The sequence below is a fragment of the Pristiophorus japonicus genome, chromosome 5, assembly GCF_044704955.1.
Source record: "Pristiophorus japonicus isolate sPriJap1 chromosome 5, sPriJap1.hap1, whole genome shotgun sequence".
Taxonomy (NCBI): domain Eukaryota; kingdom Metazoa; phylum Chordata; class Chondrichthyes; family Pristiophoridae; genus Pristiophorus; species Pristiophorus japonicus.
In genome coordinates, this window is record NC_091981.1 from 218,434,101 (window position 1) to 218,454,825 (window position 20,725).

The window sequence follows — 20,725 nt, forward strand, 5'->3', positions numbered from 1 at the left end:
ACTTATGAGTGTCCAACAATTCGAGAAATTATGGCCACTCAGAGATAGCAGACCCAAACTAGAACGCATTGACACGCAACTGCGGACGTACACCAAAGAGATCATCCCAGTGCTCGGCAGTGCAATGTTGGTGGTCACACACAATGGATCAGAGAACCGGCTGCCACTCTGGATTGTCCCGCACCTTTGGGGAGGAGCTGGCTAGCTGAGATGAACTGGAAATGGGGGGATGTGCACGCATTTCATCTGTGGAGCGAAGTTCATGCTCACAGGTCCTACAGAAATGTGAGTCACTATTTCAACTTAGTGTTGGGACTTTCAAAGGTACCAAAGTAGTGATAAGCATCATCCTGGACGCCAGACCAGTGCACCACAAAGCCAGAGCTGTGCCGTATGTGATGCAGGAGAAAATTGAGAGTGAGTTGGACAGAGGGCATAATTTCGCCCGTTGACTTCAGCGACTGGGCAAGCCCCATCGTCCCTGTCCTAAAAACGGATGGCTCGGTCAGGATCTGTGGCGACTACAAGGCCACTATCAACCGAGTGTCACTGCAAGACCAATACCCGCTTCCGAGAGCGGAGGATCTTTTTGCCACGCTGGCAGGCGGCAAGCTGTTCACCAAGTTGGACCTCACTTCAGCCTACATGACCCAGGAACTGGCCGAAGACTCCAAGCTACTGACCACCATCACCACGCACAAGGGGCTGTTTACAACAGGTGTCCGTTTGGCATTTGATTAGTGGCCACTATCTTTCAAAGGAACATTGAAAGCCTGCTCAATTCCATACCTGGAACAATCGTATTTCAGAACGACATCTTTATCACGGGTCGAGACACCGAGGAACACCTCCACAACCTGGAGGAGGTGCTACACCGACTGGACCGGGTAGGCCTGTGACTAAAGAAGTTCAAGTGTGTGTTTTTGGCCCCAGAGGTCGAGTTTTTGGGCAGGAAGGTTGCCGCAGACGGGATCCGGACTACCGAATCCAAAATGGAGGCGATTCGTCGTGCGCCCAGGCCCGGCAACACATCGGAGTTGCGTTCATTTCTGGGACTCTTGAACTATTTTGGGAACATTCTGCCGAACTTAAGCACATTGTTGGAGCTGCTACACGTGCTCCTGCGTAAGGGTTGCGATTGGTTTTGGGGTGACTGTCAGGAACGGGCTTTCAATCGGGCACGGAACCTGCTTTGTTCTGATAAGCTGTTGACTCTGTACAACCCCTGTAAGAAATTGGTTTTGACATGTGATGCATCATCCTATCGGGTTGGGTGCGTGTTGCAGCAGAGTAATGATGACAGCCAACTCGAACCTGTGGCTTATGCCTCCAGGTCGCTCTCCCAAGCAGATAGGGGATATGGGATGGTTGAAAAGGAAGCACTCGCTTGTGTCTACAGGGTGAACAAGATGCACCAGTACCTTTTTGGCAGAAGGTTCGAGTTCGAAACGGACCACAAGCCGTTAACATCCCTGTTGTCAGACAGCAAAGCTGTCAATGCCAATGCGTGACTCGCATACAGCGATGGGCTCTCACGCTGGCTGCGTACGACTACACCATACGGCACCAGCCAGGCACCGAAAATTGCGCTGACGCGCTCAGCAGGCTTCCACTGGCCACCACCGAGGGGGTATCGGAGCAAAGCGCTGAGATGGTCATGGCCGTTGAAGCCTTTGACAGCGCAGGCTCCCTCATCACAGCCCGCCAAATCAAAATCTGTACCATCAGAGATCCCCTCCTATCCTTGATTAAGAAATGTGTCCTGACTGGGGATTGGGCACCCGCACACAGAGCATGCCCCGAGGAGGTCAGACCGTTTCACAGACAGATGGATGAGCTCTCCATCCAAGCCGACTGCCTACTATGGGGCAGCTGGGTAGTCATGCCCCAGAAGGAAGGGAAGCTTTCATCAGGGAACTCCACAGCGAGCACCCAGGCATCGTGCTAATGAAGGCCATTGCCCGGTCACATGTATGGTGGCCGGGAATTGACTCAGACCTGGAACACTGTGTTCGCAGGCGCACGATGTGTGCCCAGCTGGGTAATGCCCCCAGAGAGGCCCCACTCAGCCCGTGGCCCTGGCCCACCAGGCCATGGTCACGTATTCACGTAGACTACACTGGCCCGTTCATGGGAAAAATGTTCCACGTTGTTGTTGATGCGTATTCGAAATGGATCGAGTGCATCATATTGAATTCGTGCACGACATCAACCACTGTGGAGAGTCTGCGGGCGGTCTTTCCGACCCACGGCTTGCCGGATATCCTGGTTAGCGACAACGGTCCGTGTTTCACTAGCTATGAATTCCGGGAGTTCATGTCGGGTAATGGCATCAAACATGTCAGGACGGCACCGTTCAAGCCGGCTTCCAATGGTCAGGCGGAACGTGCGGTCCAAATCATAAAACAGGGCATGCTCCGGATTCGAGGACCCTCCCTTCAATGCCGCCTATCGCGCCTCCTGCTGGCCTATAGGTCCCGACCGCATTCGCTCATGGGAGTCCCGCCCGCAGAACTACTCATGAAACGTACACTTAAAACTCGGCTGTCCCTCATTCATCCTGTCCTGTCAGACATTGTTGAGGGCAAGCACCAGTCCCAAAATGAGTGCCATGATCATAACTCAAAGGGGAGATGTATAGAAATCGATGACCCTGTATTTGTTCTTAATCACATTTTGGAGTCCAAGTGGCTTGAGGGTACTTTAATTGGCAAAGAAGGGAATAGGGTCATAGTGGTCAGACTTAACAATGGACAGATATGCCGCAAGCATCTGGACCAAGTAAAAAAAAGGTTCAGCGTGGACACTGAGGAAGATCATGAGATGTTGCCCACACCACTGCCAGTGAACGAGCAACAAAAACATTCAGCAGCATGCACAGTCCCTGCGGCCAGCCCGGACAAGCTGGAATCACCACAGGTGACAGAGGTGCATGTCAAGGCTCAACAACCAGAGCCCCAACTGCGGCGCTCCACGAGAGATCATTGACCGCCTGAAAGACTTGATCTTTGACCCCATAAGACGTTGGGGGGGAGTTGATGTCATGTAACTGTAACCTTCATAACAACACTGCATACTGTACACACCTAAGAAATGCACTAATTGACCACAGGGGGTGAACTTGTGGGAGACACTCCTCACCTGGCCATCCAGGTATATAAAGGGAGGTGCCACACAGGGCAATCACTCCTTGGTCTTGTGAATAAAGGTTCAGGTCACAGAGTGACCTTGTCTGCAGAATGTGCCTCGTGTGAATTTATAGTAGTATGTAAGGACATTACAAGCACTGTTCAAGCCTGCGTCCAACAGGCAAGCAGAACGTGGAGTACAAGTTATCAAGCAAAGCATGAGGAGACTAATCCAAGGGTCACTGCAGACCCGCTTGTCTTGCATACTGCTGAGTTACAGGACAAGACCCCATACACTCACAGGCGTCTCGCCTGCTGAACTCACGATGAAAAGAGGTCTTAAGACCAAGTCATTTTTTGTACACCTGGATTTAAGTAATCATGTTGAATACAGAAGACAGAGTCAACAAGAGTACCACGATCACGCAACTGTGTCACGCGAGATTTCCGTTAATGATTCTGTATATGTATTGAATTATGGTCAGGGTCCCAAATGGATCGCTGATATGGTCATGTCCAAGGAGGGCAACAGAGTATTTGTTACTAAGCTCAAAAATGGACAAACTTGCAGGAAACACATGGATCAAACAAAGCTGAGGCACACAGATGAGCCAGAAGAAACCGTCGACGACCAACCAACCTACCTGTTATATATGCAACCCTAGGCAACCTGTATCATACCACCACCAGAGGGCATACCTGTTGGAGTCCCAACGGATCCCAGCATACCTTGGGAGCACTATATATAAGCAGGTCTCCCATGTTGTAGCAACACTCTGGAGTTTGAATAAAGGAGCTAAGGTCATACTTACTCATTGTCTACAGTACTCAGTTGCATTACTTTATTATGAACACAGCAGCCTTCAGAGGACTCAAGGGTCATCAGTGAACATGAATTTCCATCACGGTCTTGTTCAATAAAAATGGACTTGCAATTCCTGACCTGGCCACTGCCACCCCCAACAAGTCAGCAATCCAACCACCAGCTACAATAGACTCCGCACATTCACCCAAGGGCGGAATCGAACTAAGACGGTCAACCCGGGAGCGTAAAGCACCGGACCGTTTCAACCTGTGAAAGACTGTGATAAGATCTCAGAGGAGGGTATTGTCGTGTATATACATGCTGTTTGTAGCCATCGGACGGTGTCTTTGTTGGAGGCCACTGAGCAGCACGCACATGTGCTGCTCTGGTATAAAAGGCCAGCCATTTTGTGAGTGAGGCACTTTGGGCTGTAATAAAGCAGTAACAAGGTTGTACCTTGCTTAGTTAAACAGTACTCAGTTGGAACCTTTATTGCATACATAATACTTTGGGAGTCTCATGTCTGGCATGCGGACAATGTGGCCTGCCCAGCGGAGCTGATCAAGTGTGGTCAGTACTTCAATGCTGGGGATGCTGGCCTGGTCTAGGATGCTAATGTTGGTGCGTCTGTCCTCTCAGGGGATTTGTAGAATATACAAGTGATTATCAAAGGGTACAACAAATCTTGAAATGCAAAGGTATGAACCCAGAAGAAAAAGACAATTTCAGGAGTTAACAAATGTATGGTATATGAAATAAAACTCCTGGAGATCTTTTGGGTGTTATATTTTCGATAGTTAGAACAGTATCATTTGAGCGACTATTGGTCATGTTGGTTCAAAAAGTACTGTGCATCACTGAAAATAAACAGATCCAGGCATTTAGAGGGATTCGCAATCCGTGCCTCGCTCTTTGCTGATTAAAAATGTAATTCCAGTCATTGATAATAAACTGTGATACTACTCTGGTAGTTTTAGAAATGTTTTCACATACCCAACTTCAATCCTGCCCAAACAAAATAAATAAGTGAAGATGCTGCGGCCTGTGTCGCAGTGAAGTGGTCAGAAATGCGACATTTCTGCGGACCAATATCGGCGCTTCCGAGTTGCAGCGGGAGCGTCTGCAGCGCTGCACCCGGAGTGCAGTCCGTGTCTGTCCGGCTCCGGCTCCGCGGGGGAGTGAGCGAGCGAGCGAGGGAGGGTTGTCTGCTTCAGCCTCACTTCTGGTGATTGTTACCCACCCCCCGCAACACCAAACGTAATATTTCAGCAGCTGATGGTCTCTAATTCTCAGCGCCTCTTCGGACGAGTTGGTGTCAGACTGGTTGGATTGTTGTCATTGATCCGTGTCAGGGTGGCGCGGGTCTCTGGTGAAGGCAGCAAGGGCAGCAGCAGACCGCTGGAGATTTATACTCAGGTCTCTCGCTGCCTCCTGCCACAGCCGTGCAGTGGGCCACACGGCGATTTGGAGTGTTTGCTTTATTCATGTTGAAAACTCATTTATTACAAAAAAAAAGTTTTAACTGTTAAAACCTGCACCTCCACGAGGCGCTGAAGAATGGAGTCGTATTTTAGAAACTATACTTCTGGTATTGAGTTCACATTTTAGAAAATACTAATAGTGGGTCAGTAGTAAGTCTAATTTAAATGCTGGTGTGATGTCAAAGAGTTGATAATACTTTTTGTTTCCTAGCATTTACAAGTTTATAAACTCGAACTGGGTTCATTATGGCTGAAGGAGGAGATGCCAATATCTCTATCAATGATGGTGTGACTGACCCAGGAATCGCAGCCATCAAGCCTCAGTAAGTCGAAGAAGTTTGTTTTAAAAGATTTAAAATTATTTCTTGCAGGCATACTAAAAGCCAACACGCTGCCAAATACACATGGCCCGGATTTTGCGGTAGGAATAACGGTGAGGCTATCTGATCGTCATTATTAAGGAGTAAATTGGACAGCAACTGACGGCGACCGCATATGCGCAGTTAAATATGGATATCAGGTGGTTGGGGATAATATATTAGCATGGATAGAGGATTGGCTAACGAACAGAGAGTCGGGATAAATGGTTCATTCTCTGGTTGGCGACCAGTAACTAGTGGGGTGCCGCAGGGATCAGTGCTGGGACCCCAACTATTTACAATCTATATTAACAACTTGGATGAAGGAACCAAGTGTAATGTAGCCAAGTTTGCTGATGATACAAAGATGGAAGGAAAAGCAATGTGTGAGGAGGACACACAAAATCTGCAAAAAGACATAGGTGAAGTGAGTGGGCAAAAATTTGACAGATGGAGTATAATGTTGGCAAGTGTGAGGTCATGCACTTTGGCAGAAAAAAAATCAAAGAGTAAGTTATTATTTAAATGGAGAAAGATTGCAAAGTGCTGCAGTACAGCGGGACCTGGGAGTACTTGTGCATGAAACAAAAAAGGATAGTATGCAGGTACAGCAAGTGATCAGGAAGGCCAATGGAATCTTGGCCTTTATTGCAAAGAGGATGGAGTATAAAAGCAGGGAAGTCTTGCTACAGCTATATAAAGTATTGGTGAGGCCACACCTGGAATGCTGCGTGCAGTTTTGGTTTCCATATTTACAAAAGGATATACTTGCTTTGGAGGCAGTTTAGAGAAGGTTCACAAGGTTGATTCCAGAGATTAGGGGGTTGACCTATGAGGAAAGATTGAATAAGTTGGGCCTCTACTCATTGGAATTCAGAAGAATGAGAGGTGATCTTATCGAAACGTATAAGATTATGAGGGGTCTTGACAAGGTGGATGCAGAGAGGATGTTTCCACTGATGGGGGAGACTAGAACTAGAGGGCGTGATCTTAGAATAAGGGGCCGCCCATTTAAACCAGAGATGAGGAGGAATTTCTTCTCTGAGGGTTGTAAATCTGTGGAATTCGCTGCCTCTGAGAGCTGTGGAAGCTGGGACATTGAATAAATTTAAGACAGAACGATAAGGGGTTATGGGGAGCGGGTGGGGAAGTGGGGCTGAGTCCATGATCGGATCGGCCATGATCTTATTGAATGGCGGAGCAGGCTTGAGGGGCAATATGGCCTACTCCTGTTCCTATTCCTTATGTTGCTGTCCAATTCCACCCCCTCCCCCAAGCTTGGGTGCACTGGCACCTCCTGTGAGAGACTCCAGTTAAACAGCGAAGGGTGTGAAGTTGTGGTACTTGCACACTAGATACCCACTAAAAATGCCAGAAAAGGTTTAGGGCCTGTCAATTCAAGTGAAAGTGGATTTTTAACGGTATAATAAGTTTTAATAATTGTCAATCAGCCTCTCTGGCACTGAAAATTTACTTTTACAAATGTGGAGTCTGATTCCTTCAGAATTATTGTTTGAGATTTAAAAAAAAATGTTCTTTCTATCTCCTCGCAATTCCATCTTTCTTTCCATGTCTTTACTTTTTGTACATGATTTTACAACAAATTAAATATTCTAACTTGCACTTTGTGGTTCATTCTTCAATCGGATTGGTTGAAGAGATACATTGTTGCTTTCCCTGTTCAACAGATTTCCAATGAATGTGAGTTGCCCCCTAAAGGTCACGAAAAATCTTTGGGCAGCTGTATTCGCTGCTGATTGCAAACTTCAGGCCATTGGCCTGAAATTCGGGTCGGAGGCTTCCTTCAGACGAACACCTCCGACCTGAGAATTTTTAATGAAATTACCTGGTGGTCCCGGAGGGGCCTGTGATTGATATGCGAGGCCTTCTCTTCCCGTGCATCGGAGCGCGCACCTGTCCTCTAGGTTTGGATGCAGACGGTGGAGTCACGTGTGATTGGACAACCAATTGGGTATAGTATTCTCATTAATAGCAATGAGAACTCCGTATCTCTGAGTTCTTATTGCTATCAATGAGAGAAAAAAAAGGCAAACACACTAAACACAACATAAAAAATAAGAAACACACCTCACATAATTAAAATTAATTGAAATTTAAAATTCATTAAATGTTTTAGAAGAAAAAATATTTTTTGGATTTTTTTTTTAGTGTTTTAATAGGGTTTAAAATAAACTTGCATGAATGGACAAGATTTTTAAACATAAAAATGAGAGTTTTAAAACTCTTACGCTGCCTGCTTTTACCAGGCACAAGAGTTTTAATGACATTTGCTGGGCAAGAGTTGGTCAAATAGCCCAATCTCGCCCGCGCGAATGTCCTGGCTGCGGGAATGCGGAAGATCTGTCAAGCCAAAACGTGACAGATTGGAAAAGTTGTTTTTTGGCACATGCGCATTGTGAGCCGGAAACCGGCTTTTGCGAAGCCTTGCCGGGTCCGTATGTATTCCGTATGGACCTGGCGAGGCTGGAATTTTAGCCCCAATAACTCTAATCTCTAATTGCTGAGCCATTAAGGGAAATATATGAATGGACTGGCAACCATTTAGATATTAACATCTCATCACATGAAGTACAAGACCTGTCAAACTTCATCTTTATTTATGTGAAGGAAATACCTATTGACTAAACCAGCCATTTAAATTTAAAGTGAATTATTGAGCATCATTCAGAGGGCAAACTCTAAAATATACTGGATAGCATAAGCTGTTGTTTACCACAAAGATAAATCATTTATAAATGAGCATGCGCTGATCATAGTTTTACTTATGAACTATCTATAGATCATATATGCCATCGATCAGCTAATGTAATCGTTCACATGTTTGTCAAAAAATCTTTGATTTAAATTCAGTCACGCACATTGTAGTTGGGAACTTTGGTCTATTTTCTTTTATCTTGGTTTCTATTAAAAGTGTTTCTTGGTCTATTTCACTTTCTAGAGCTGTTCTTGACAAATCTTGAATTGACAAATTATGTTCTGTCTTGCATTGCAAAATTATATTTTCAGGTAAATGTACCATAACCACTTGGTTGAAGGGGGCATGGCGAGGAGGGATACTGGGTCTTTTTTAGATTTTGATGGCTCCATGTTAGATTCAGTAAATCAATATCTGAGCCAGTGGTCTGCAGTATTTCAACTATCATCCGCCCTGCCTTATTTCTGGAACCTGAAGGGGTAGATTTGTCACTGGGGACTGGAATTCCCCCCTCTCTCTTGCTTCCAGATTACCCTATATCTCAACAGGTGGGGTGTTTCTTGGATAGTAGCCCAGGCTGCGATTCTTCCCACTTGATTCCAGATAATCCTACATCCTAATGGATAGGGTGCTCCCAGCTGGACAAGCAGCAGAAGGTTTACCTGCGTTGTGTTAGTAATGTGTGATTTAGATAATTCAATTCTAGCAACCCCTGTGCACATTCCACAGTCGCTAAACCTTGACTCTTTCCAAATTGAACCTAAAATCTCTGCACTTGACTAGCTGAAATGTGTCCCTATGGGGAGAATGTAAGCACTGCATATCCAACACACAGATTCAATCAGTCTTAAAGCTTGATTTGGAGACTCTAGCACGTAGTGAAATGTCTCCAGGCACTTCACAGGAGTATTGAGATAAAAATTTTTGCATAGAATATCATCATCATAGGCAGTCCCTCGGAATTGAGGAAGACTTGCTTCCACTCCCAAAGTGAGTTCACTGGTGGCTGAACAGTTCAATACGAGAGCCACAGACTCTGTCACAAATGGGACAGATATTCGTTGAGAGAAGAGGTGGGTGGGGCTGGTTTGCCGCGCGCTCCTTCCGCTGTCTGCGCCTGACCTCTTCACGCTCTTTGCGTTGAGACTCGAAGTGCACCCTCCTGGATGCACTTTCTCCACCTCGAGCGGTCTTCAGCCAAGGTCTCCCAGGTGTCAGTGGTGATGTCGCACTTTACCAGGGAGGCTTTGAGGGTGTCCTTGTAATGCTTCCGCTGCCCATCTTTGGCTCGTTTACCATGAAGGAGCTCCGCATAAAGCATTTGCTTCGGGAGTCTTGTATCTGGCATGTGAACTATGTGGCCTGCCCAACGAAGCTGATCGAGTGTGGTCAGTGCTTCAATACTGGGGATGTTAGCCTGGATGAGGACACTGATGTTGATGTGCCTGTCCTCCCAGGGGATTTGCAGGATCTTGCGGAGACATCGGTGGTGATATATCTCCAGCGACTTAAGGTGCCTTCTATTCATCGTCTATACATCATCTGCGCACATTCTGAGGCTGAACACCAGGATATAGTCAATGTATTCACTGAGGCATATGAAAGCATGGGCCTTGCGCTTAACATCCATAAGACAAAGGTCCTCCACCAGCCTGTCCCCGCTGCACAGCACTGCCGTCCAATCATCAAGATTCACGGCGCAGCCCTCGACAACGTGGACCATTCCCCATATCTCAGGAGCCTCTTATCAACAAAGGCAGACATTGATGCGGAGATTCAACATCGCCTCCAGTGCGCCAGTGCAGCCTTAGGCCGTCTAAGGAAAAGAGTGTTTGAAGACCTGGCCCTCAAATCTACCACCAAGCTCATGGTCTACAGGGCTGTAGTCATACCTGCCCTCCTGTATGGATAGAATATACAGCACAGAAACAGGCCATTCGGCACAACCAGTCTATGCCAGCATTTATGCTTATCTGCCCCCTCCCTCCCCCCCTTTAAATATCTATACTATTCGCCTCAACCACTCCCTGTGGTAGCGAGTTCTACTCTGGTTAAAAAAGTTTCTTCTGAATCCCCTATTTGATTTCTTGGTGACCAACTTATATTGATGGCCTCTAGTTGTGTTCTCCCCACAGAGTGGATACAGAGAGAGTGTTTCCACTTATCAAAACCTTTCATAATATTAAAGACCTCTATTAGGTCATTTAATTTTTTAAGAATGTTTTTTTTTCTTCCAGATATTGTACAACCAAAAATAATTTCCATGAATACATTAATAGTGGAAGGGATAAAGACCTAACAGTTGCTGACAAAGGTCATCTGAAAGATGGAGAAGGTGCTGAAGATGCTGCAGACTGTGATCTCCCAGAACATAAAGTAAAAAGAATTAAAATGAATGAAGATGAAAATGTTCAAGATAAAACTGAATCTGAAAAGGATAATGGAGAATGCAAACAAAGTAATAAGAAAGCCCGGGGCCAAAATAAAAACAGGCCTCATCTGAAGCCCAACCAGTATGAACATGATCAAAAGTTGTGTACCTCAGTATGCCAGGTAAGTATTCAAAAGAAAAATGCAAAATGTTGCCCATATCTGATGATGCATTGTTTTGGAGTATCAGTGTATAAAGTGGAGCGCAGAGTCACAGGTTACACTTCTGTCCCTTTCCCCAGTTTTCACACTCAGTTGAGTTCCCAGTCTTGGTTGTGTTGCTAGGGAGAGATGTTCGGCCCCAAGGGGATATGGGGTGGCAGTGGGAGGAAATCTGAAATAGAATCATCACCATGGTATATGCTTCCCAGTGGCCCCAACTGAAAAAAGTAGGGGAGTCGGCTCCCTGCTTGTTGTCTCAGCCATAGACCCATGGCCATGGCCCAACAAGACCTGAAATAGGAGGTAAAACTTTTAAAATAAAAAGTGTTGAGATTCAATGTGCAATAGCCTTGATGTCTGTTTCATTGTGAATGTACCTGGTTTTTAGTGGTATTTGCAAAGTTTTTTTTTGTTCTTGGGTGAAGCATAAAATTATACTTGTGGTGAACAGTCTTGCTGACTCATTGTAAACTGGTGAGCTTATTTACATTGTAGTTTGAATATACCTTTTAAGGACTTGGTGTTTTTCCTATCTATTAGAAATCTATTGGAAGTGCGAACCTTTAGGCAAAAATTGAGCCTAATGCTCTTCTCAAGGGATTAACTGGTGAAAGCCGATGGATAGTGCGGTGGAGGAGAGGGAGGAGGTCAGAAATGTAAAGAAGATAGTACAAATATATATCCAATTATCTGGCAATATTACAAGTTCTGGATGTGTTCCAATGTTGGGTTATAATGCTCTTCATCTTCTTTTAATAGTTTGCAGGTGCATTCTGTTAAGTTGTGGTGCCCTAAATTTTACTAACCAATATTGATGTTACAGAACAAATACACAGCAACTTTCTATCATCTGTCAACCACTGCCTAAACTTACAAACTATATAATTAAGGGCCATCCATTGTTGATGGCTTAATGAAGTGGTTTATATAAAACCTAGCTGACTTTGAAATTCAAAAGACCTCCCCCCAAATCAGGATGTCAAATGGGACTAAAAAATTGAAGTTCGCATAAATTCTGTTGAAAAGATGGAATTTGTTCAAAATGGAGTGGGATGTATCTTGGAGAATTAAATCATTTGGCAAATAGCATCGGCGTTATTGAGAAGTTTGAGACATTGGCTCTGAAGCTGGTGCTTCATCTTGGTGGAAACAATGTAACAGTAAGCAGAGGTCTTAAGTGCAAGAATCATCCAACACATTGATCAGTTGATCAACCAGTATAGAAAGGCTTTATATAGCTAGTTCAAAAGGCTGCACAAGAAACCCATGAGTGTATTACATGTTTTGTGTACCTACAGTAAACAACTAAAGGACATAAATATCTGTTGTCCAGTTACAGTTTGTAGGCATGTGCCATATTGGGTTATAGTGCCCTCACAAAAATATATTAAAGCATGTGGCTGCCTTCTGTTACGCCACCATTAAGAGTTTGCAGGCATATCCTATTAGTTTATAGTGCTTCACAATCCCTGTTAGGTTTTCGCATCTCCTCCTCATTAACCTGTTCTAAACATGCTGAAGCAGATGTTAATTTTTCTTCTTTTATTTTCCCCTAAGGAACCTCCGAAGAAATGTTATTTTGGTGACCAGTGCAGATTTTTGCATGATGTGTCGAAGTACCTGGAATCCAAGCCTGCTGATCTTGGAGACCATTGTTACTTATATGATACATACGGAAGGTGTCGATATGGCATTACCTGCCGGTATGCAAAATCTCACATTGGGCCAGATAACAAGAACCTGGTTACTGAGGATCTTATGAAGTCATGGGAGAAAAAAGTGATTGTGAGAAACAGTCTCAGCAAAGAAATGCAGCAGGTCCTACGCAAAAAAAAGTTTTGCTTTAACAAATCCGAGCAGTACTTGAAACAGTTGAGCAAAGACAATAAATCTGAAAAACGAGGTAATGCAGAAAGGCAAACTGTTTCTAACAAATCAAAATGTGTTGAGAAGGTTATCACAGATATTGGTGTCTCAAATGCAGTCATGGAGGAAAACAATTCTTGTATAGGATTGAAGGATAATATAATTGCAGAACCACAGAGTATACCTTGCTGTTCAGAAAACACATTGGATAATGGTCCTGTATCTGAAGAAAAACCGAGGAATGTTGAATTAAAAGAGACTATTCCTAGTTCAGGAACAGATAATGTCACAGTCAATTCTGTTAAAGACGACAATGAACAAATAACCTCTGCAAAAACACTGGGTGTTGTGACTGATGAAGATATCATAAAGCTTCGAGCCTGTGAGAAGAAACGAGTAAGTCTCGTTATTAAATTTTAATCCGTATATAGGAAAATAACCAGAATTTGTCTTTCCATAGAGGCCAAGTATAAAATATTCCTTGATGTATAACTGTTACAGTTTTCCTGACTAAATATGAAATCTGCAGCCAAAGACACAATCATTCCATTCTCCTCCACAACCTCTCCATTATAGTTCTGTGATGCTTCTCTCTCTCTCTCTCTCTCTCTCTCTCTCTCTCTCTCTCATATTTCCACTTGTCCAGCACAGTCCATACACCCCTTTCCTGTCTGATCACTTCCACTGCTCCAAGGCACCATCCTTGGCGCCTTCTATTCTTCATCCACATGCTATCCCTGGGTGATATTTGCAAACATGGCCTAGCTTCCATATCTGCACCATTGATGCCCAAATGCACCTCTCTGCCAGCATGCTTGATTCCACCTCTGACATCAAGTACTGGATGAAGAACTTTCTTCAGCGAGTATGAAGATGTGAATGCATTGTATCATCATGTTAAGATGAACTTTGACAATCACTTCAGCCATGTCATTAAAATAGATACACTGACAATGATTGCAGTATACCGTTCATAGCGCATGCTGCAAAATTCAGTTTTAATAACGACTATTTAATATTTCATGTTGGACTGCGAAAAATGTTTCTGCTTCACATTACAATGGTGGTGATGTACAACTTTAAACATACATTTTAGCACTTAACATTTTGGAGTGCGCAGTCCATCCACAAATATAATATGCATTGTACGGTGGGTCAAATGGCCTCCTGTGATGTAAATTTCTGTGATCTGTATTTTATCACTAAAATAGCTTGACTATGTTATTTTTGGAATTTTCGCTGAGGCCCATCTGAACTTTGAAAACGATGGGTTGTCATTTAGCTTAACTGTCTTATTATTTTGATTGTTTTCTTGAGGTTTGATGACGTTCAAACTAAAACTGATTTGTAATAATTTCTTTGGGTTTTTGAACTCTTAATTGTTTACCCTGATTTTGTTTCTCCAGTTTTGATGCTAAAAATGGTTTATATTAGGACATAAAAATGGATTTTAAAGTTGTGACTGTGGAGAGCGGAGTTGTTTTTAAAGAATCAGTGTATTCATTAAAGTTAATAAAACTTTTAGCATGTGGCTTCTCCTTAACAAATTCTAAAAGTATACTTCTTCATTTGCTTTATGTTCAGCTTCTGCTCAGACCCTTAGTCGAACAGGACTTCCATTTTCATTCTTACTGCGTTCTTGAAACACTTGAAAGTTTGGTCCCCAGTGGGAAATCTGAGACTGGAAGCTGTAATTTCATTTTTTTTTAATGAACTGGTATTCAAAAAAAAATTTAATGTAGAAGGAATAATAATGAATTGTATCACAAAACCTCTAATAGAAATTTTTCAGCGAATTGGACAGATTATCTTTTGCAAAATACCCCTGTGGTGATGATAAAAAAGTGGTGATCTAAATATTTTCAAAGAACATCAACTATTTTATTGTGGAATATATTTCTATTCAGCAAAATATCATAATTACTGTGAAACCTGCAAGAAACACATCTGTGATAGATTGTGGTTTTAGCTCCACGATATTAGCAGCTCCTGAAATCTATTTGCACACCAAGGAAGCTCAAATTTCAACAGAAAATGTAATTGTTTATTTTTTCCTGAATTATAATTAATTGTTTCTGCAAAGAGAATACTATCGTGCTTCTTTGCATCTGAGTCCGAATGAACCATTCCTGCACTCTGGTTAAGTTTCCTATCTGTTGCATCCACTTTTATAATCTCTGCAGCTTGGTGAGTTGTCCCCTATACTTTGAGTTACATTATAGTCCTAGTTATGTTCTCTGACTTAATATGACAAGAAGATTGATCAGAAATGTCTACAAAAGCAGAAATAAATGGCCAAACAAGTGGGATGACAAAGCTGGCTCTGACCAAGGTTATCCACCCCAAAACATTAACTTGGCTTCTGTCTTGTCAGATACTGGCAGAGCTGATGTGTTTTCTTTAATATAATAGATTTCCAGCATTTTCAAGTTTTTCTTTTTATATAACAGAGACAGACTTGAATGGGAGAGGGACTTTGAGACAGATTATGATGGAAATGACTTGTAGGGAAATTGGAGGTGTATCGGTCAGCATTGGGTAGGTTAGAATTAGCAGGCACCATACAGCAAAGGCCTAGAGTGACGGAGGATCAAAATGTGGGAGGAACTCGCACCAAAGGAATTATCTGAGATGTGAGGCAGTGGAAATTGGGGTGGGTGTAGGGTGGTGGGAGGGAAGTAAAGTTATAGGATGATGGAGAAAGAGATTGAGGAAATGTGAACATAAAATGAAGTAGAGATATTCTTGTGTATAAATGAGGACTAAAACAGACTTAAGGACCAGCTTCATTGTTTATCTTTTCCCTCCTTGCTCTGTCCTTACCTGTGCATATATGGGAAAATACCATATTTATACACTGTAATCAATAAAACATCACACCTGGAAGACTTTAACTTCAACAGCATCAAAATGTAAAAATAAATACTTTCTATATTTGGGGGGGTGGGTGGGGGGTGGGGGGAAGAGAAAGAGATATGCAGGTAGGGTTTAATAACTCCCCTCATGCCTTCACTGTAATGCTAGAATATTAATCAATGAAAATAACTATTTCCGCAAAGGTAACCAGTGACAATTTTGCAGTTGCTGGTTTAATTTGCTATGTAGCAGTAATGCTATGCGTTCTCTTACCTTGTGTGTTTTTGCAATAAATTTTTATTTTTTTATTTCAGCTGAACTTCAGAGATAAGCTTTATCTGGCCCCCCTAACAACAGTAAGTAGGATGCTGTAATTGCTATCGATGCCAGCGAAATCAAAAGAACTGACATTTTAGCCAGAATCACAAGTTGCGCTTCTATCATCAGCTCTGCTTTCATAGCAAGGCATGGTGAGGTTTGCCAAACCTTGTCCATCCTGATATGGAGAGCTACACAATGATGGATGGAGGTTATAAACTGTTGGTATTCTTGAAACTATGCAGTGGGAGGATGCAAGCTTGATTTCTACACAATTGGTCAAAGTGTGCGTTCGTTTAGAGTCTAGAATTGGGTTGTCTACCTGTTCTTTTGATGCTAGAAAGTAAGGATCTGCAAGACTGAAGAAATTTTAGGAAGTGAAACCTTCAATGGCCAGTAAATGGTTAATTTAGTGGGACCATCCACATGCCATATAAATGCATCTCCTGTCAACTGATCAGAGTGGTATTGAGAATTGTCATGGGGTTCACAGGTCAGACTGTCCTACTTTCCTTGCTAAAGGGGGAACATGTTGCCAATAATTCAAATTAATAAAGGAACACTTTGAATTAAAAACTGGTCAAAAGGTTGATCTAATTTTGGTTTCTGTTCAGCAGTAGAAATGTATGTTTTCAGCTCTTCAGATATTACTCCCCTCTGTATTACATTGCAAATTTGGCAGATGGAGTAGAAAATGTGAGGTTATCCACTTTGGTAGAAATAATAGAAAAGCAAATTATAATTTAAATGGAGAAATTACAAAATGCTGCAGTACAGAGGGACCTGGGGGTCCTTGTGCATGAAACACAAAAAGTTAGTATGCAGGTACAGCAAGTAATCAGGAAGGCAAATGGAATGTTGGTCTTTATTGCAAGGGGGATAGAGTATAAAAACCGAGAAGGCCTGCTACAACTGTACAGGGTATTGGTGAGGCCACACCTGGAGTACTGTGTGCAGTTTTGGTCTCCGTATTTAAGGAAGGATATACTTGCATTGGACACTAGGTTGATTCTGGATATGAGGGGGTTGAATTATGAGGGAAGATTGGGTTTATACACATTGGAGTTCAGAAGAATGAGAGGTGATCTTATTGACATTTATAAGATAATGAAGGGGTTCGACAAGGTGTATGCAGAGAGGATATTTCCACTCGTGGGGGGAACTAAAACTAGGGGACATAGTCTTAGAATAAGGGTCTCCCATTTAAAACTGAGATGAGCAATTTCTTCTCGGAGGGTTGTAAATCTATGGCATTCTCTGCCCCAGAGAGCTGTGGAGGCTGGGTCATTGAATATATTTAAGGCGGAGATTTTTGAGTGATAAGGGAGTAAAGGGGAGCGGGCAGGGAAGTGGAGCTGAGTCCATGATCAGATCAGCTATGATCTTATTGAATGGTGGAGCAGGCATGAGGGGCCAAATGGTCTACTCCTGCTGCTATTTCTTATGTTTTTATGTATTTCCTGCATTACAAGTCTGCACCTGTATTACTACACTTCAAAAAAGTATTTCATTGGCTGTAAAGTGCTTTGGGATGTCCTGAGATTGTGAAAGGCACGATATAAATGCAAGTCTGTCTTTTCATTGCAGTGTGGTAATCTTCCTTTCCGTCGAGTATGTAAAAGGTTTGGAGCTGACATCACTTGTGGGGAGATGGCAATGTGTACAAACCTTTTGCAAGGTCAGTCTTCAGAATGGGCATTGTTGAAACGCCATTATACAGAAGACTTCTTTGGAGTGCAGGTCTGTGATCTCAGAAGTTACTTATTTTTGAAGCATCTTATAAAATGGTATAAAAACCAGGCTTCTTCAACAGGCCCTATGATTTACGAAGGCACCATCTGTAGCAAAAAACGCGCTATTCTCGAGCGCTTTGCAGCTCCTTGTCTGTTTGGCATGGCGCCCAGGGGGGCGGAGCCTACACTCGCGCCGATTTTGTAAGTGGGAGGGGTTGGGTACTATTTAAATTAGTTTTTTTCCTGCCGGCAACGCTGCGCGTGCGCGTTGGAGCGTTCGCGCATGCTCAGTGTGGAAAAAAACATTGGCACTCGGCCATTTTTGTAGTTCTTTGTAACTGTTTAATTTTTGAACATTTTTTAATAAAAGCACATTGCCATCAGCACTGAGGCTACCCTTCTCACTGTCTCCTTCCCCTCCCTCCCCTCCGCGGCAACAAACCGCTGTCTCCTTCCCCTCCCTCCCTCCCTCCCCTCCGCGGCAACAAACCGCTGTCTCCTTCCCCTCCCTCCCCTCCACAACAACAAACGGCTTTCTCCCCCCTCCCCCCCCCTTCCCGCTCAGCGGCACGAACGGCCCCCCCCCCCTGCTCAGCGGCACGAATGGCTTTCTCCCCCCCCCCCCCCTCCCGCTCAGCGGCACGAACGGCTGCAGAATTCTCCCTGGCTGAAGCACTTTCACACAGGTAGGAAGATGGTTTATTTAATCTTTTCTTTGCTTATAAATGTTTATTCAGGTTGGATTTATTTGTATAATATTTGTAGAAGTATAAATAAGGATTTATTGTAAAATTTAATGAGTTCCCTTCTCCCCCCCCCCCTCCCCACCTCATTCTGGACGCCTAATTTGTAACCTGCGCCTGATTTTTTAATGTGTAGAACAGGTTTTTTCAGTTCTACAAAAATCTTCACTTGCTCCATTCTACTTTAGTTTGGAGTACGTTTTCACTGTGGAAACTTTGAAATCAGGCGTCAGTGGCCGGACACGCCCCCTTTTGAAGAAAAAATTCTGTTCCAAAGTAGAACTGTTCTACCTGACTAGAACTGCAGAAAAAAAAATGTGGAGAATTGCGATTTCTAAGATAGTCCGTTCTCCACCAGTTGCTCCTAAAAATCAGGCGCAAATCATGTGGAAACTTGGGCCCAATGCCCCTGAGTTCTAGTCTCCCCTATCAGTGGAAACATCCTCTCTGCATCCACCTTGTCAAGCCCCCTCATAATCTTATACATTTCGATAAGATCACCTCTCATTCTTCTGAATTCCAATGAGTAGAGGCCCAACCTACTCGACCTTTCCTCATAAGTCAACCCCCTCATCTCTGGAATCAATCTAGTGAACCTTCTGTGAACTGCCTCCAAAGCAAAGTATATCCTTTCGTAAATATGGAAACCAAAACTGCACACAGTATTCCAGGTGTGGCCTCATCAATACCCTGTACAACTATAGCAAGACTTCCTTGATTTTATACTCCATTGGCCTTTCTGATCACTTGCATACTAACCTTTTTGTTCATTTTCATTATTCATTTTCAAAAAAAACAATGGCTTCAAGAATAGTCATCTCGACTGATGATGCTTTTTTAAAAAAGTCCTCTTTTGTCAATTTAAGATGTAAATAAATAATTTTAAGTAAAGGGCAATTGAAATATACTTTTTAATCTAGCATTAGATTTGTAATGCAGTGAGTAGCTGTGGAATAAGTATATTTACTTGCAGTAAAAATGAATTACATCTTTGCTACAGCTAGAGGGAGCTTTTCCTGACACCATGACAAAATGTGCTGAGCTTCTGAACCAGAACATCGATGTCGACTTTGTTGACATTAATGTGGGCTGCCCAATAGATCTAGTATATCACAAGGTACGTTGTTTCACTGCTCCATGTGTAAAGTTTAGAGATGTCTTTTCATGAGGCGTGTTATATAAATGTACATGTGTTCCTTTTGTTGTGTTTTTAAAAAAGAATTGTAGCTGACCTGTAATCTGGCAAAGCATAATGCCTACCCACAGTAGAACCCATCCTATTTTCATTCCGTGCAGTGAAGATGTTAATTTCTAGTACAATTTTTGAAATTGTTCTGCAACAATTTTTATTAAGGAACTTAATGTTCAAAAGATATATGTACCTTTTAAATTTTTCTGTAATCACCTGTGTAGAGTTAAGTTTTGGATTAGCGTTTCCAGTTTCTGTGTGGTTGTGCAATCTAATCTGTCCATTATGCCACTAAACATGCACCATGCTTTAGAAAGTGTGCATAGATTTTGCTTGTGACCCTGAGTGTATGATTATATGTAAAATATTCCCCAAATCCTGCCACTCTTCACAGGGAGGCGGTTGTGGTCTAATGAATCGTTTGAACAAGTTGGAACAGATTGTTAGAGGAATGAACTCTGTAAGTAGTTTCGATAGACCTACAATTCACTCGTACCAAATCTGCTTATCAGTATTTTACATGCAACTGAAGCCATTTGTTCCATAACTTGCTGTAGGTATTGGATGTTTCATTGACTGCAAAAATAAGGACTGGTGTACATGAAAAGGTCAACATTGCCCACAAAATAATACCTAACCTTAGGGATTGTGGGCTTTCCATGCTTACGGTAAGTGTTATCAAGCATTCTATTCTTTTGTTATTTTGTATCTGATGTATGTTTATCAGTTAGCGGAAGGACTAGGGATTAAAAAAATTGAAGATGAAGCACAGAAACCTTTAACATCACAAGTTCACACTCAGTTACTAGTCAAATACCATTTGAGGCTGTGAAGTCAATTACATTGGCACGGATTTTGCGGTCAGCGGTGAAGTGATGGCGCTCGCCACTGACCTTGAAGAAAGCTACCCACAAATATCTAGCGATATCTGTGGCGCCA

At 43.0% G+C, this 20,725-nt stretch overlaps 1 protein-coding gene across 4 annotated transcripts in view; it reads left to right on the top strand.

Moving 5' to 3' along the window:
* The first annotated feature begins 4,503 nt into the window (after window positions 1–4,503).
* The window catches only part of dus3l (dihydrouridine synthase 3-like (S. cerevisiae)), a 29,703-nt gene continuing 13,481 nt past the window's right edge, over window positions 4,504–20,725 (top strand). The window contains exons 1-9 of one of the 4 annotated variants that reach the window (XM_070880057.1): window positions 4,504–4,631; window positions 5,626–5,737; window positions 10,727–11,042; window positions 12,639–13,343; window positions 16,118–16,159; window positions 17,709–17,861; window positions 19,598–19,714; window positions 20,181–20,246; window positions 20,344–20,454. In XM_070880057.1, coding sequence (XP_070736158.1) covers window positions 5,661–5,737; window positions 10,727–11,042; window positions 12,639–13,343; window positions 16,118–16,159; window positions 17,709–17,861; window positions 19,598–19,714; window positions 20,181–20,246; window positions 20,344–20,454 — 1,587 coding nt within the window. In that variant the 5' untranslated portion in view covers window positions 4,504–4,631; window positions 5,626–5,660. The other 3 variants (XM_070880054.1, XM_070880055.1, XM_070880056.1) reach the window with 3 other exon arrangements.